General features: G+C 34.5%; 1 protein-coding gene across 10 annotated transcripts in view; it reads right to left on the bottom strand.

Annotated features, from left to right (window-relative positions):
• Positions 1 to 13,873, bottom strand: part of SIPA1L2 (signal induced proliferation associated 1 like 2) — a 151,048-nt gene that overhangs the window by 21,866 nt on the left and 115,309 nt on the right. For all 10 annotated transcript variants that reach the window (XM_074818465.1, XM_074818464.1, XM_074818466.1 and 7 more), the window contains 5 exons: positions 11,532 to 11,615; positions 9,957 to 10,060; positions 9,441 to 9,544; positions 6,306 to 6,694; positions 2,389 to 2,613 (listed from right to left, as the gene is read on the bottom strand). In XM_074818465.1, coding sequence (XP_074674566.1) covers positions 2,389 to 2,613; positions 6,306 to 6,694; positions 9,441 to 9,544; positions 9,957 to 10,060; positions 11,532 to 11,615 — 906 coding nt within the window. The remainder of the gene's footprint in view (positions 1 to 2,388; positions 2,614 to 6,305; positions 6,695 to 9,440; positions 9,545 to 9,956; positions 10,061 to 11,531; positions 11,616 to 13,873) is intronic.

Below are 13,873 nucleotides of genomic sequence, written 5' to 3'. Positions count from 1 at the left end.
TTGTGGATCCAAAATGAAATTCTTAAACCACTGAAAAATCAATTTTAGGAATTCTAAAGAACAATTTAAAAAAGCATAATGCTTGTTTCTCCTAGCTTGCCTCTCTCTTTTTACACACCACACTTCTCTATTGTTAAAGTTAGAAATGTCAAAACATTTCTAATAGTTCATCACAAAATAGTTTAAGTTTTGCTTCTTTAGCAAATAAGAAAATCAGTATCTTATACTGTGATATTTTATCCAGCTTCACAATCTAGCAAAATTACTATGGTCATCAATGGCAACATTTGAAGAGTATTGGTAATCAATTATGTCATGTGGCAAGTATGTGTTATTATCAGCAATTTCATAAAGCTCTTTAGATTGATAAAACAGCTGTCTTCCTTAATTATTAGCATATAAAAATGTATTTACAGTCAACAAAAGACTGTCAAACTGAATTACTATCTTTCAGCTTCCTTCCAGTGAGAAAGAAGAGAGAGAATTTTAACAGATTTACTCTGGAAATGCAATTGAAGGAATAGAGATTCCCAGTCACACAGAACATACATTTGAAGCTATTACTTACTGCCAAGTGCAGCATAATCAGTGACTCTGCCTTCAGCAGAGAGGAAACAAGCTTTGCAATGGTAAAGTGTAATTCTCAGTGAATTATATCCTACAGTGGCACAACATTCAGCAATTGACCTGATTTTCATCATCATTGCTAATTAGAGATGTTATTTTATTTCAACACAATTATCCTCAGAGAGATATTTCCTCTTTGTGATGTATAGAAAGCTTTCCTAGAAAGGAAGAGGTGAAGCAACTCTGTACATCATGGAAAAAAATGAAAATATTTTCTGATATATGAAGTACTGCCGTATTGAATTAATATTTCTTAAATAGAACTAGGTCTTGAAGATACTTTTCCAAATTGCTGTGGTTTCAGTCTAAATACCATGGTTCATTATGCAATTTTGGTTTAAGGGTTCCATTCCAAATGAAGAGAAATGTTTCAGGAGTTCATCAACTTCAAAATGCAAAAACTTGTGGGAATCAATGAAGTTACCACTACTAAGTGCAATAGTACAACTGAACAATTTAAGCAATTAAAACACTGGGACAGGGGGAAATGAAATCAGTACAATAACACTAAGAAATACAAATAACCAGGACAGGAAGGTAGTAACATCATCTAGTTCTGAAAATCAGGCTCATATTTTATAGCACATATATTCTAGCTTATATTTTTAAATATGAATCTTGCCGTAAATATGCACATATATGCAATATGAGATATTAGATGCAAATAACCCATTCCCATTAAAAAAAGAGTAATGCCATATTAAACATTTGAAAATCAGGTACTGCATGTCATCTTCTCAATTTATAGAGATATATAGGGCTGCCTATGATTTGTTGGGAGATAGAACTGAAGAGCTTATGCACAAAAAGAAAGCAAGGAGGTTATCTGAGAAGATGATTTTGCAGATAACAGGAATTTAAAGGTTAGCTTTAAACAGCAGCACTGGGAAAGTATCATCTCTATCTATATTTGAGATACTGCAACTTTCCCTTTGAGTGCAAACCTTTTTCATCCACCTAAGAACACATTTCTCATGAGCTATTCCTGTGTTAAGCTGTACATATAGCTGTTAGCTAGAACTGCTCTGAATATTTTTGTCTAAATGTCACTTGCTAGAAAAATATATAGTTTTATTGAAGCCTGCACACTTTGTAGTCTTGTGAAGAGAGGGTCAGATATATCCACAATTAATCTTTTTCTTGTGGGGTTCTAACCAGCAGTTTGTACTTGTTAATTAAAAACAAAGTCAGAAAAAGATATCAAAGAACCACTAAAATACCCCCAACTGGCACTGATTTTTTAAAATTATCTACCATAGATCACTGATACGTTTAGGGTCTTCTCTCTCATTTGTAATGTACTAGCCAATGTAATAGGCAACAAGGTAGTAAGGTTTACTACAGAAACATCAAGAAGTAAGCTTTTTTCAACTAACTAAAGTTCCTCAAGATTTGTAGAAAAGGTGTTTAAGACCTTAACAAAATTGCACATTCCCAATTGTTTCCTACAGATTTAAAATGGATATCCAGAATGTCTGACATAGCCATACATTTTGGCCTACTCATATTTTTAGAAACTTCTGTCAGTTTGCTTTATTTGACAATGGAAAAAAAATGTAGCTGAATAGAACAGAGGAGAAAACAGTATACTGTGCAGTCTTTTTTTCTTTTTTTGGATATACCTTTGATACATAAAGGTGCAGAAAAAAAAACAAAATTTGAAAGCTAAATGGAATTTATAATTTTTCTTTTTTTCTATCCTATTTTAAAATTTATTTTCATTACCATTCTTCCCCCAACAAAGTTAAACAGAGTTCTTACTCATGGCATTCAGAAACTTCAGATTCTTCAGGTGTAGGACTTCCTTCTGATTTTTTCCATCCAATGACATATTTACTCACTGCTCCTTGTCTGTGGTATGGTTTTGAAACTGACCCAGGAATCTGTTGACTACTATTCTGTGACACTATATAGACTTTGGAGGTATCTAGGGAGCCACTCTTCTTAGAGCAATGTGTTGATGGGCTTCCTGAATGATGTGACCCGCTGAAAAAGTAAAGAAAACACACAAAAGCAAAAATTAAATCTGCTATACAACAATAGATCAAAAACATTTCACCTGGTATGAAGCTATAATTCTTAATGTTAAGTTGTTCTCACAATTAAAATCAAGGTAGCGATACTGGTGCAATAATTTTATACGTACCAGCAGCATATACATTAAAGCTCTTTGAGAACAGAATTGTGATGAGTTTCTAAAACAAGTAATGTATATAATTCAACTTGCTGAAATGCCAATGCAAACTGATAGGAATTAAAAGACTAAGTTCAAGACATATCTAGAATTTCTGTGTGAATTTTTAAGTAAATATGTACACACACATTATAAATGGTATAATTCCATTTACATCAAGAACTGTATGGGGAATTACCCCAAATATCTCTCTAATTACAAAACTTACATGCTTTTCCACTGCATGTTAATTTTGCCATTCACACCAGTTTAAACTGTGTCTTTCATTCAGTACCATTTAGAATTTAATATTAACAGAAGTAAATTTCAGTTCAACAAAAGCAGTCCTCTGGATAATTTTAATAGCCTCTTTTATTATGAATAATAGCACTAGTAGGCACTAATGAAACCTTTTACTGAAGACTCTCAAAATTATTTAAAATTAACTAAAACAAACACTTCCTTGAAGAATAAATTTCTTCTTTTCATCTTGGAGTTGAAGTAAGCAAAACATTCAGAAACCAAGTGCCTTTCCTGAAATTAGAGGCTGGAATCTGAAGCAGCAGCTCCTAATTTTCATTGTTGGTTTACAAATACCAAACACAGTTCTATCTTTTAATCTAATCACCAGACCACTGGATTAATTCACAGAGGACCAGAAGGTGTTGCTGAAAGTGTAACAGACATGGCTACTTTGCTGTCCATGCAGAATCAGATACAAGCAATGCACATGCATAGAAGCCATTAGATCAAATTAAAATGCCTACTGTGGAAGAAAGTTGAATCATTAAGGCAATGGATTAATAATTTTAATCACAGTTAGTATGTGCATTTAATCTTAAAACCAATTTATTTTCTCTCCTCTCTTCTCTCTTCCTCCCCAAAAAGTAGAAACAAGATTATGAGGCTTTGGGAGGAAGAAAATAAAGTGGGTGATATTAAAAGCTTTTTTTCTTGCTATCCTTGCAAATATGCAAATAAATTATGTGAAGATGTGGTGAAGAAAATAATTCAGTTATGAAATATTGAAATCTAAAGATGAAGCAAACATTGAAGCACAATGTAAAATACATATTAGATTGACAGCAAGGATATCCAGAGGATTAGACTTCTATTTGTAACTAAATTTAAGAAAAAATTAACATCCAAACTAATTCTGTAGGTTTTAAATAAGGGAATATTTTTGAAGTGAAGAAATAAAATGCTTATAAAAGCCTGTTTTTAGATAATGAGTTCAATGCAATGGTTGGAACACGAAGTATATATTTTTAGGATCCAAAAGATGTTCTATGTAAGAAACAAAGTAAAACTAAAAGCAATGAAGCTAAGCTGTTTAGCTGCAGTAACATGAAGGTATTTGATAATTCATGTGCATAATTAATATAAAATAGGACAGATAAAACCATTAATAACAGAGCTGTGAGACATAATGTTGTGTGTAGCTCAAGTCAGTCTTGTAGTTTGAGATACTGTTTCCCACAGCAGGTCTAATTCTGTAAATCTTACTTGGATACTATAGTATTATTTTTTTCAATGGGTTCTTTATCTGATGATGTTAGAGAATCAGGCCAGTATCTTTCAACCAACCAACATCTTTCCTGGGCATTGCACTTTATCTATTCAGTAAACCGAATAAAATTTTAATAAAGAAATGTTGCATACAGATCAATGACATTCCACCAGTCTGTGGGCTTGTTTCTTGAAGTTTTACACTGTTTAGCTACTGCAGAACAAGTTTACTATTTAACATTCATAAATATAATTGTGAATGAATGCCTCAATAGTGTTAGAATTTCATCATTGTAGATTATGAAGAAATACAAACTCAATGTCTGATCAGCTGGAAAATATATATAGGATTCAGCGGCAGATATCACATGTTTATATGTTAACTCAACTATCTTATGTCTGTTTGAACATGGCAGTGTTGCAGCATCACAGCTATAAAATGAGATATTTTTTAATAATGCGTGCACCTGCAGGTGCTGTATAGGTGATGTCAGCTTTTAAACCCAACTGCAAAATTATTTATCACTCCAATGTAATTTGAAGGATATGTAAGCAAAGTTTAAATAAAACAGTCGGGTCACATAACGCATGTTTCACATTTTCCTATAGCAAAAGGATTTGGCTTACAAATTAGAAGATGATCATTTGAAAACATTGCTATTGCCAAAGTGGAATTGGGCAATCCTAATGTGAGTTGTCATCTCAACAATAATTACTAATTTGGAAATGCCTAGGTAAACTCACTTAAAATCTATACGCTTTTTTTTTTTTTAAATTTTAATTAATCCATAAAATGTAAAATGCAGATTACTTAATGGTTGCCTGGCACTTTAAATATGACAGCTGCCACACAAGTGCTGAGAATACATATTCTAACCAACTAATAGATTAGAAATCTATTTCAGCTCATTATGATGAAGTCCTAGAAACACAGAGCTTATTTCTAGTGCTTTAGAAGTCTCAATATATAAAATTAAGTCTCAACCCACACAAAGCAGAGTAAATCTGGAGCTTCTGCATTATCACAGGGGTAGTGAAAGCTTAAAAGCTTACTGTGAAAGCATTTACTTAGTTTTCACAATAGTCTATACAATAGTCTGTAATATCTTCTACAACTTGTGAAAAAAATCTAGAGGTCAGAGTAAGTATACAAGACTAATTCACTCATGTCAAACATATGAAGAAACAAGGATACAAGATATTATTTGATTATTGTACTGATTGACATTGAAAATATGAAAATCAGAGGGAAAGAAAAACAATTTCCTTCCATTCTTTACAGAGTGAAAGCCTTAACACATAGACCAAAACTTCAACTTCAAAGTCACCATAAAATGGGAATTGGGAGATAAAGGCAACCAGCTGTAGAAGTATACTTTCAAAGTCTGCTTTACAACAGATGTTGCCCTCTGAGCTCAAACCACAACAGCCATGCACACATTCCATTGGTAACAAAAAGAAGAGCTGAAAATCAATCAGAAATTCAATTCAACAAACAAAACTGAAAAGCATACATCACAATAATGTAAATTTGGGGTGGATGGTATGCAATTGAGTTTCACTATACATAAAAATTGTCCATCACTGTATGTAAAAGTTGTCCATTGTAATTCTGATTTCCCTTAGCATTAATCCCCAGGTAATTTGTTGCACTGTACAAAAAAAAAAAAAAAAAAAAAAAGTATGTAAAATAAATTCTAGGTGCAAACTTCACTTTTACTGAGGGATGTTTCCCAACTTTAAAAATCTAAGCAATGTGCACAAGGTCACATATAAAGTCTCCATCAGATCTGGAAGTAGGGCTAGCTATGCTTTTTAGGTAGACTCATCAAAAATTGCCTGCAAATTGCTCATATAGGCATTTAAATACAACAAAAAATCAAAATCAGTTAAGTGCGCTTTCAAAGAAAGGTAAACATAATAACAACAATGAAAAAAAGAGTTCTCTGTATGTTAATCTATAATCCACAATCCCTAATTTGTGAGAAACACATACCTGGAATGAGAGGAGATTTCACTTAGGTCTCCCATACTGCCTTCAGCTGTATGACTGGTAGAAATAGCAGAGGTATAGCTATGAACAGCATAGATTTTAGCTGGATCATCATCTGGCCCAGGAGTTTCAGAAGACTCAGTCCACTGCTCAGTACGACAATGTACTCCAGACCTGCTGCCAGCAAGGTGCAAAGGGGCCAGAAGAGGAGCAGGCATGCAGGGAGCTGTATCAATTCCACTGTCAGTAGAAGCCCCCTTTATATATGTTAATCCTAGCAGCTCAGGATCCATCAGATCTCCAGAACCAAAGTGTTTTTCATCACTGTTGCTGGATGTATTACTGGATAGGGTGTTGCTGCTTGAGTGGCTTGAACAGCTTTTGTCTCCAATCTTAACAAGAAAATAAACAAAAAAAGACCCCCCTCAAATTAAATAGTAAAATATTTATTTTCATATAAATTACTGGATTTGTGACATTCAAAGACCATTTTATTATTTTTTTACAGTATGCTATAATATAACCACAAAATATGAAAAGACCTAATTATACCATCAGTTTCTATGAAATGAATTGCACAGTTGGCTAGACACATTAAAGGTTGATGTCACTGCAAATAAAAAGGCTCTAGTTCCATCTTCTATGGCAAATCTTAAGATCACACTTGAATTTTCTGATTATAGGACCAGCTTAACATCCATAAAATTGCATTGCTGAACAGTTAAAGTAAGCATTTGTTAAAGCTAGAAGCACTAGTAATTATTTGTTTAAACAAGTTCTACTGCAAACCTGAAAAACATCGAAGACTGAATTATCATTGGCTTTTTCCCAGTGTGGGTGAAATTTGCAGTTTAGCGGATCAAATCCAATTGGATGTGTGGCTAGTTAAACTGAAGCCAGTAACTTAAGTCACAGAGCCCTAAGCTAAGCATGGCTATTGAAGGGAAGAATTGTATCAGGCATTTGTGTCAATAAAGTTGGGGGGGGTTTGTTTTTTTAAAAGAGGTTTTACAGAGAGTTGGATTTATCTGTGTGACAGAGTAGCCAGAATAAGGGCAGATGGACTTCTATTAGTTAGAATCTAAGTGGGTGAATAACTTTTTTATGAGACCCCACTCCTAGCAGAAGCGTATAAACATAGCTGTTGCTCACACATTAAAGCAATTAGACAAGGCAGCCTTTCCAGAAATGATACTTCTATTCCATATGGAAATTAACAGGCTTCAAAATTTGAAAAAACTATTTTAGAAAAAAAGAAGGGGTTACACTGGCATTCATTCTAACCTTTACAAGATGGCTGTCACCTTAAAAACAATGGGATAATTGATAAAAATACAATGAGCAGTTTTTCCAAGGAGAGGGACTTGGAGAAAGGTGTCTGGAGAAAAGGCATGTTACTTCTTCCTGTAAATGTAAAATGGAACCAAAGTGGAAAGAAACGGGGGTCGAGCTCAAAGGCATAAAATTAGCCTCAGAAGACATATGGTATGTATGAACCTTCCCAAAAGTTTCCTGTGTGTTGCTGAATATACACACTTAGGCACCTTCCTGACCCTGCAAGCAGCAGAGAACCTGGACAACAGCTATTGATATAGACATCTTGAACTGCTCAAAGTTCACTATGGCCATAGTTAGGATAATTTTATGCATTAACTTGTGCCAAAAGAAATTATTGTATGAAAGCTCAGCATGGCCCTAATTGTTACATGTGGTTAAAGAATGTGTCGTGGAGCAAGATTTAAAAACAAAAACAAAACAAACAACAAACAAACCCAGAAAACCAAATCAAACCAAAACCCAGCAGGAATATGAAATTTATTCCAGGAGAACAAAGAGAGCTGGAAGATAGCCATTGAAATTCCCCTGACCTGCTTTCCCCCAAGTTAAAACTGATAAAAAGACAGCATAGACATTTTTTTCTAATGTTTAAATATTTTTCAGAGTTCTTGTACGTTTGCTGTAGAGCTCTGTGTGAATTTCACTGGCTGGCAGAGAGTCATATGGTAAACTGAGCTGATGGGATGTACAAGAGAACATTACAAGGTCCTTAACAAGGACCTTTTTTTTTTTCTGTTTTACAGTATCTAACAACAAAATTGCCTCATTTTATTAGTATTATCTTTATAATAATGCTGGTTCTTTCTTTGTACAATATAGTACTTTTGCACCTACACTACACATATGCAAACACATAGGCAAACACAAACATAAGTCCATTATGAAATTTTCTGTTCAGATCCCCACCATCTTAAATGCATAATAGCTGCCATTAGCATAAAACTCTGAAGTTAAGCAAACTCATCATTTAACTTTGGTATTGGTGCTCTGCTTAATACTGACTGTTACATATACTGATTCTAGCTTCCTGTCAGCTTTGGCTTAAGGTAAAAGAAAGCAATTCTGTTTATGATAGCACTTTTTTCGAGAAGTATCAAGCTAGATTCTCATAAAGTATCAACATACATAAGATGAGAAACTGGCCTCATATTCTTACCAGTATAAGTCTAGAAATAGTGTACAGATTCCTACTACATATAGCAGGTTTTTCCATGTAACAAACACCAAAAAACCCAGAAGACTATGCATATCATTAGTGCACTTTCCATCACTAAGTCATTGAGGATTTTGCCATTACTGAAGACAAGTCACTAAACTAGGTAGACTAGAAATGTGTTTAGCATTCCCAACATACAAATGACATTTTTATAGTGCTTATTGATAATTATACTACATGGGAATTTCACACAACATGACAAGTAGTATGGTGAATATATATATTTTTTTTTTAAAAGGATATGAAATACTTTATAGATTAAGCAAGCCAGTATAAATGAAGCTGTAAATACACAGCTGAGTGTAGCCTATACTAGTTTTATCTCCTCAATGCCTCAGACCCAAGCCCTCCTGGAGTTCTTAGTTTATAAACACAGATTAAGCATACTCAATTCACTCTAGATTCACCATCTAGGTAAGCATACTCTTTGTCTGCCAAAACACACAGTGGTCTTCATAAAGTACTAAAATGCATTTTTAAGATGTATTTCTTTAAGTCCAGGGTTGGGGGTTGGGTTGTTTTGGGGTGTTTTTTTTTGTTTGTTGGGTTTTTTTTTTAGACATGAATCCAAGTAAAAGACTTACATGTGAAAGTTTGTTTGGTGACTCCTTTCCACTGCCTTCTTTCTGTAAAGCCCGGTCTTTGTAGGAGCTCAGGACTTTGGTCGATGGTGCATGCCACTTGGTTTCTGCCATAAATAATTGTGTTTTAATTTCTGAATGCTAAAAACATGAGTGTAAGATACAAAGAAAAAAGGCACATGGCTTAACATCAGGTTTCAAACATGTACGCTCTTTGGAATCAAGAGACGTGTATCTTCGCAGAATTTCCTAAGATCTAATTTTTCAGTGAAAATTAAGTGAAGTTCAGCCTGCTTCTCATCATTCATGAGGCTTTCTGAAGTTCAGGAGTAGTTGGTTCCAAGTATTATCTAAATATCCCACACCATATTCTGTTTGACTGTCTGTAACAGTCCCCCCTTTCACTGTCATATTACATGCTCTTTTCGTATCAAACCTTCGCATCAGAAGGTGGTTGCACTCCAACAGGCACTGCCTTGCAAAGAACATTTATTTTTAAGATACAGGTTTTTTTATTACCTGAATGTCTAGTTCCTTCCAGAGTTTCCTCTCGTTCTCTGCCTCCTTCACACTCCAGTGAGCCTGAACCTTGGTGGTGTTCATGGAGCAAAGGGGACTGGCACCTTTTAATGTAAGCAGAAAATTAAGCTGTTTGCTTTTTTTTCTTAGAAAACTAGTTACATGATGAACAACACTTTTTACTCTTCAAAGCAAATATTTTGTGATTTGTTTAAACAATCACCGTCCTCCCCCCCAAGCAAGTATAGTAACATTTCCAAATTCTGCATGGAAATATTTACATGCAATTTTTTCAACAACACACTGTTATATCTTGAGTGTGAACAGCCCAAGAAGACACTGAACTTTAAAAATAAATGCATTCTTAGGGCTATATATCCAAAGGTTTTTGCAATGGAGAGCTATGGTAATGTATGCTTTACTGCTTTATGAACTAAGTCCCTCAGAAAGTAACTATAATTTTGTGGGTTTTCACACTCAGAACACGTAAGCTAGTACCAGATCCATTACTTTGTATTGTATTGCAAAAGTTAAATTATTTCAATAAGCAACACACTGAAACCAAGGTTGCTATTAGAAATAACTGTGCTGGAAAAATGACACAAGATGCATTTTCATGTGTTTACTGTAAAAACATTTGCTATAGGTTTTTTTTAATTATTAGCATCTATTTAGCTGTCAGAGAATTCAGTGAGTATTCTGAAATTCCTTAAGAAGTCTCCAAGATATTGCAAATATATCTGCTACATGGAATATCTTGACAAATCGTCATGCCAAAGCAATATTAAGTTTACAGACAAGGAGTCAAACTGATATTTTCAATATTCACATTTTTTCAGAAAAGTAGCTTCTGAAAACCACATGGCAAGTCTGGAATGCTTTTATATTACGCTATGTATGCTATACATTTTATAACAGGAGTGTTTTCAGCAGCCATATTTATACAACAAAGTGATAACTTTAAAGTAATTTAGAACAGATGCTTCACACAATATGACATGTACAGTATATTGGGGTGGTCTTTTCTACACAGATAGCTGTTGCTGAAACTTCAGCATCAAGGGATTAACAGGGATGTGAAAGAACCATCTATATGCTGCAATAGCCTTTTAGGGAGAAGAGACCTCTGAAAGAGTGCTACTTTCTTGACCAGAGATGCTAGGGAATGGATGCCACTGGAGCAAGAACAGTAGGAAATAAAACCTTTGAAGACCATAAAGATAATTTTTTTAATCAAATACCCTTCCACTGAAGCAAAAGGAGGAGATATTACTATTTTATCCCAGTTCTGAGTTACTACTTGATTTCTGGCCTGTTTCTGAGAAAGCAAACCTAAAAACTGTTTGTTATTTACCTGAATTGTAAAGTAACAATTTGGTCCTAAAGAGTTAAAGCAGTATGGCTTTAAAATTGCATTGGCCTACATGTTATGTTAAAGATCAGTAAACCTGTATGTGTTAAAATATACTAACAGTTTACAAATAAATCTATGATATAGAACATCCACATAAATTTTACTTCAGAAAGAAGATGCATGGGAGCTATAGCAAAATTTAAAAAAAAAATCACCAATACCCATCATATCCCACTTGCTGTCTCCACTGGCTGCTCCCGCTGGGTCCTGGGTCACTGGAGGAGGACTGGTTGCTCGGAGAACTTCTGCAATGTTGACTAGAGTCAATAACAGTGCACTGAGGTATTTGTGGGGTTTCAGATTTGAACTGGGCTGTGCTTCTTTTATGAAATACATTCATTTTTACAAATAATGCAGATGCAGTATGAACACTTAATTATATTCATTTTGGGAATTTAGAGTTTTATCTTAGTTTCATAAAACTTAGAAATGTATTTTTAAAGTATACTATTTATTTCATCACTAAGAAAATATTTCCAACCAAATATATTAAAAAGGTACAAAAAGAGAAAGACTAAGTGCCAAATCCTATTTTCCTTACATCTAGGTTTACTTCTGAACAAGTGGGATTACTCAGGAGTCAGAGCAGCTGGATTAGGTCTCTAAATTTATGTGTGGAAAGCTCTCATGATGGATCAGAAATGATTGTTAGTGGCTTTGCATGTATTCCTATTTTCAGCATAGTAATTTAGAAGAGGTAATACCAATACTTTTTTTAATTTATTAAGTCTTTGACATAGAAAAGCAATAAGAAAACATTATCATGAGTAGTATTATTTTGTACTTACTATTTAAACTTTTGAGCCTCATGTCTTAATGTCTCTACTCTCCTTGGATTTCCAGACCAGTTGACTGGTCAACTAACAGTTGAAATGCAATGCTCAAATTTGGTTTTGATCACACTCCTATCCTTCACTTCTGTGCATATCAGTCCATAACTAAAACACAACTTTTCTCAGTGACATTACCTTGAATTCCCCATATTTCCCTTCTTTTTTTTCTTTTTTTTTTTTTTTTTAATGCTATATGTAGAAATGAATATATGTACTCAGGGAAGCGGTGAAAAGAGGTAGTTTTGGATTTATGCACAACACTTTCTCAAGGACATGACATTCAATAAGAAACCCTACTGTTTAGCTTGAAAATTTTAAAGACATTAGGTATTCTATTTTGTCTAACAGCCAAACACATATACAGTTAGCAGATAGTATAGTGCCTAATTTTTCAGCATGTCTCTCTGTGACAAGTATTGACAGGACTGAGCCTCTCTCAATCAAATGAAATAGTCTATAGGCTAAGTTGAATTCAGTTGCATGTTCTTGTTTCTTACCACCAAGAACTTTGCATTTCTTGCACAGCTTAAGTGAATCAGCATTAAGAAATGAGTAAGTTATGATCCCATGTGTTTCCAGCCTCCAAACTGACGTTTAGGACATTGTCCTTAAAATGAGGACTGACAAATATCTAGATCCCAAGTCTCTCATTTGCTGGACAAGTGTCTAGCCATTAGACTACTAAACAAAAGGTGGCTACAAAAAGAGAACCACAGAAATCCAGTCAGTGAATGCCTCACACAGTTCCTTTACAGAAGAGTTGCAACTATCTGCTCTCAGGAATGGACTCCATACTCCAGGTGAAAGGACGCACTCTCCTACAAGTGCAACTCCGGGACTAAAGTACACAGAGACTTCTTGGTGTGAAAAAACAGAAGACTGAGTCTGACTGAAGTTTCAGTCTTAGGCACTTGCTATGAGCAGCTGTCACAGAATTGGGCATTTTGTAAAAACAGGAGTAGAGCTCAAGGATATCCTTGTATTTCTTAGTGACTAATTAGAGGATACTCCTTGATCAACACAAAAACATTTGGAGTGCCTTCTCAAAGCACTTAACTCTCCCCTGGAACTGTACTAGGAGCATAGATGCTCAGCTTCCAGTTTTTAATTTCACTCCAGGGACTGGGCACTTAACTGTTAAATGTCAAAGTAGTTGAATTGTTGCTGCTTAAGTCTTTTACTATGTCTAGCCCACATTACTGTTGCTTCTTCCTCTTTTTATCTCTAAAAACAACCATTTTATCACTGACTTCAATGTTAGCTCATTTTCAGATCAGTTGCTACAACTTCCCTGTTTTATCAACCAGTTTCTCCTTGTCTGCACTCTTCAACTTGTCTAAATTGATATTGGGTCTCTGACCCTCCAAAATTTCTTCATCGTTTTCCTAGCCTGAGTATAAATTTTCATCCTTGCAAAACTACTTATAAGTGCTAATCAACCTTACTTCAAACTCTTTTGTTTTAAGCCCATCTCCCTGTCAAGCCATCAACTATGCCTCTTCCCATGTGGAAAGACTTTGCCAGTTAGGTACCTTTCTTTTCATGTTTCAAGATCCACATGTCACAGTTCATCATTTTCCTCTCTTTCCATTATTTATACTCTGCACCATGTCTTCCCCCGAATAGCACTTCTGTGTTGCACTTGTTTTGTTTAAGTGATACAGGAATTA

This window comes from Strix aluco, chromosome 3 (assembly GCF_031877795.1).
Source record: "Strix aluco isolate bStrAlu1 chromosome 3, bStrAlu1.hap1, whole genome shotgun sequence".
Lineage (NCBI taxonomy): Eukaryota > Metazoa > Chordata > Aves > Strigiformes > Strigidae > Strix > Strix aluco.
Note: the sequence above shows the minus strand (reverse complement) of the source record. Positions and strands in the feature narration are given on the sequence as shown.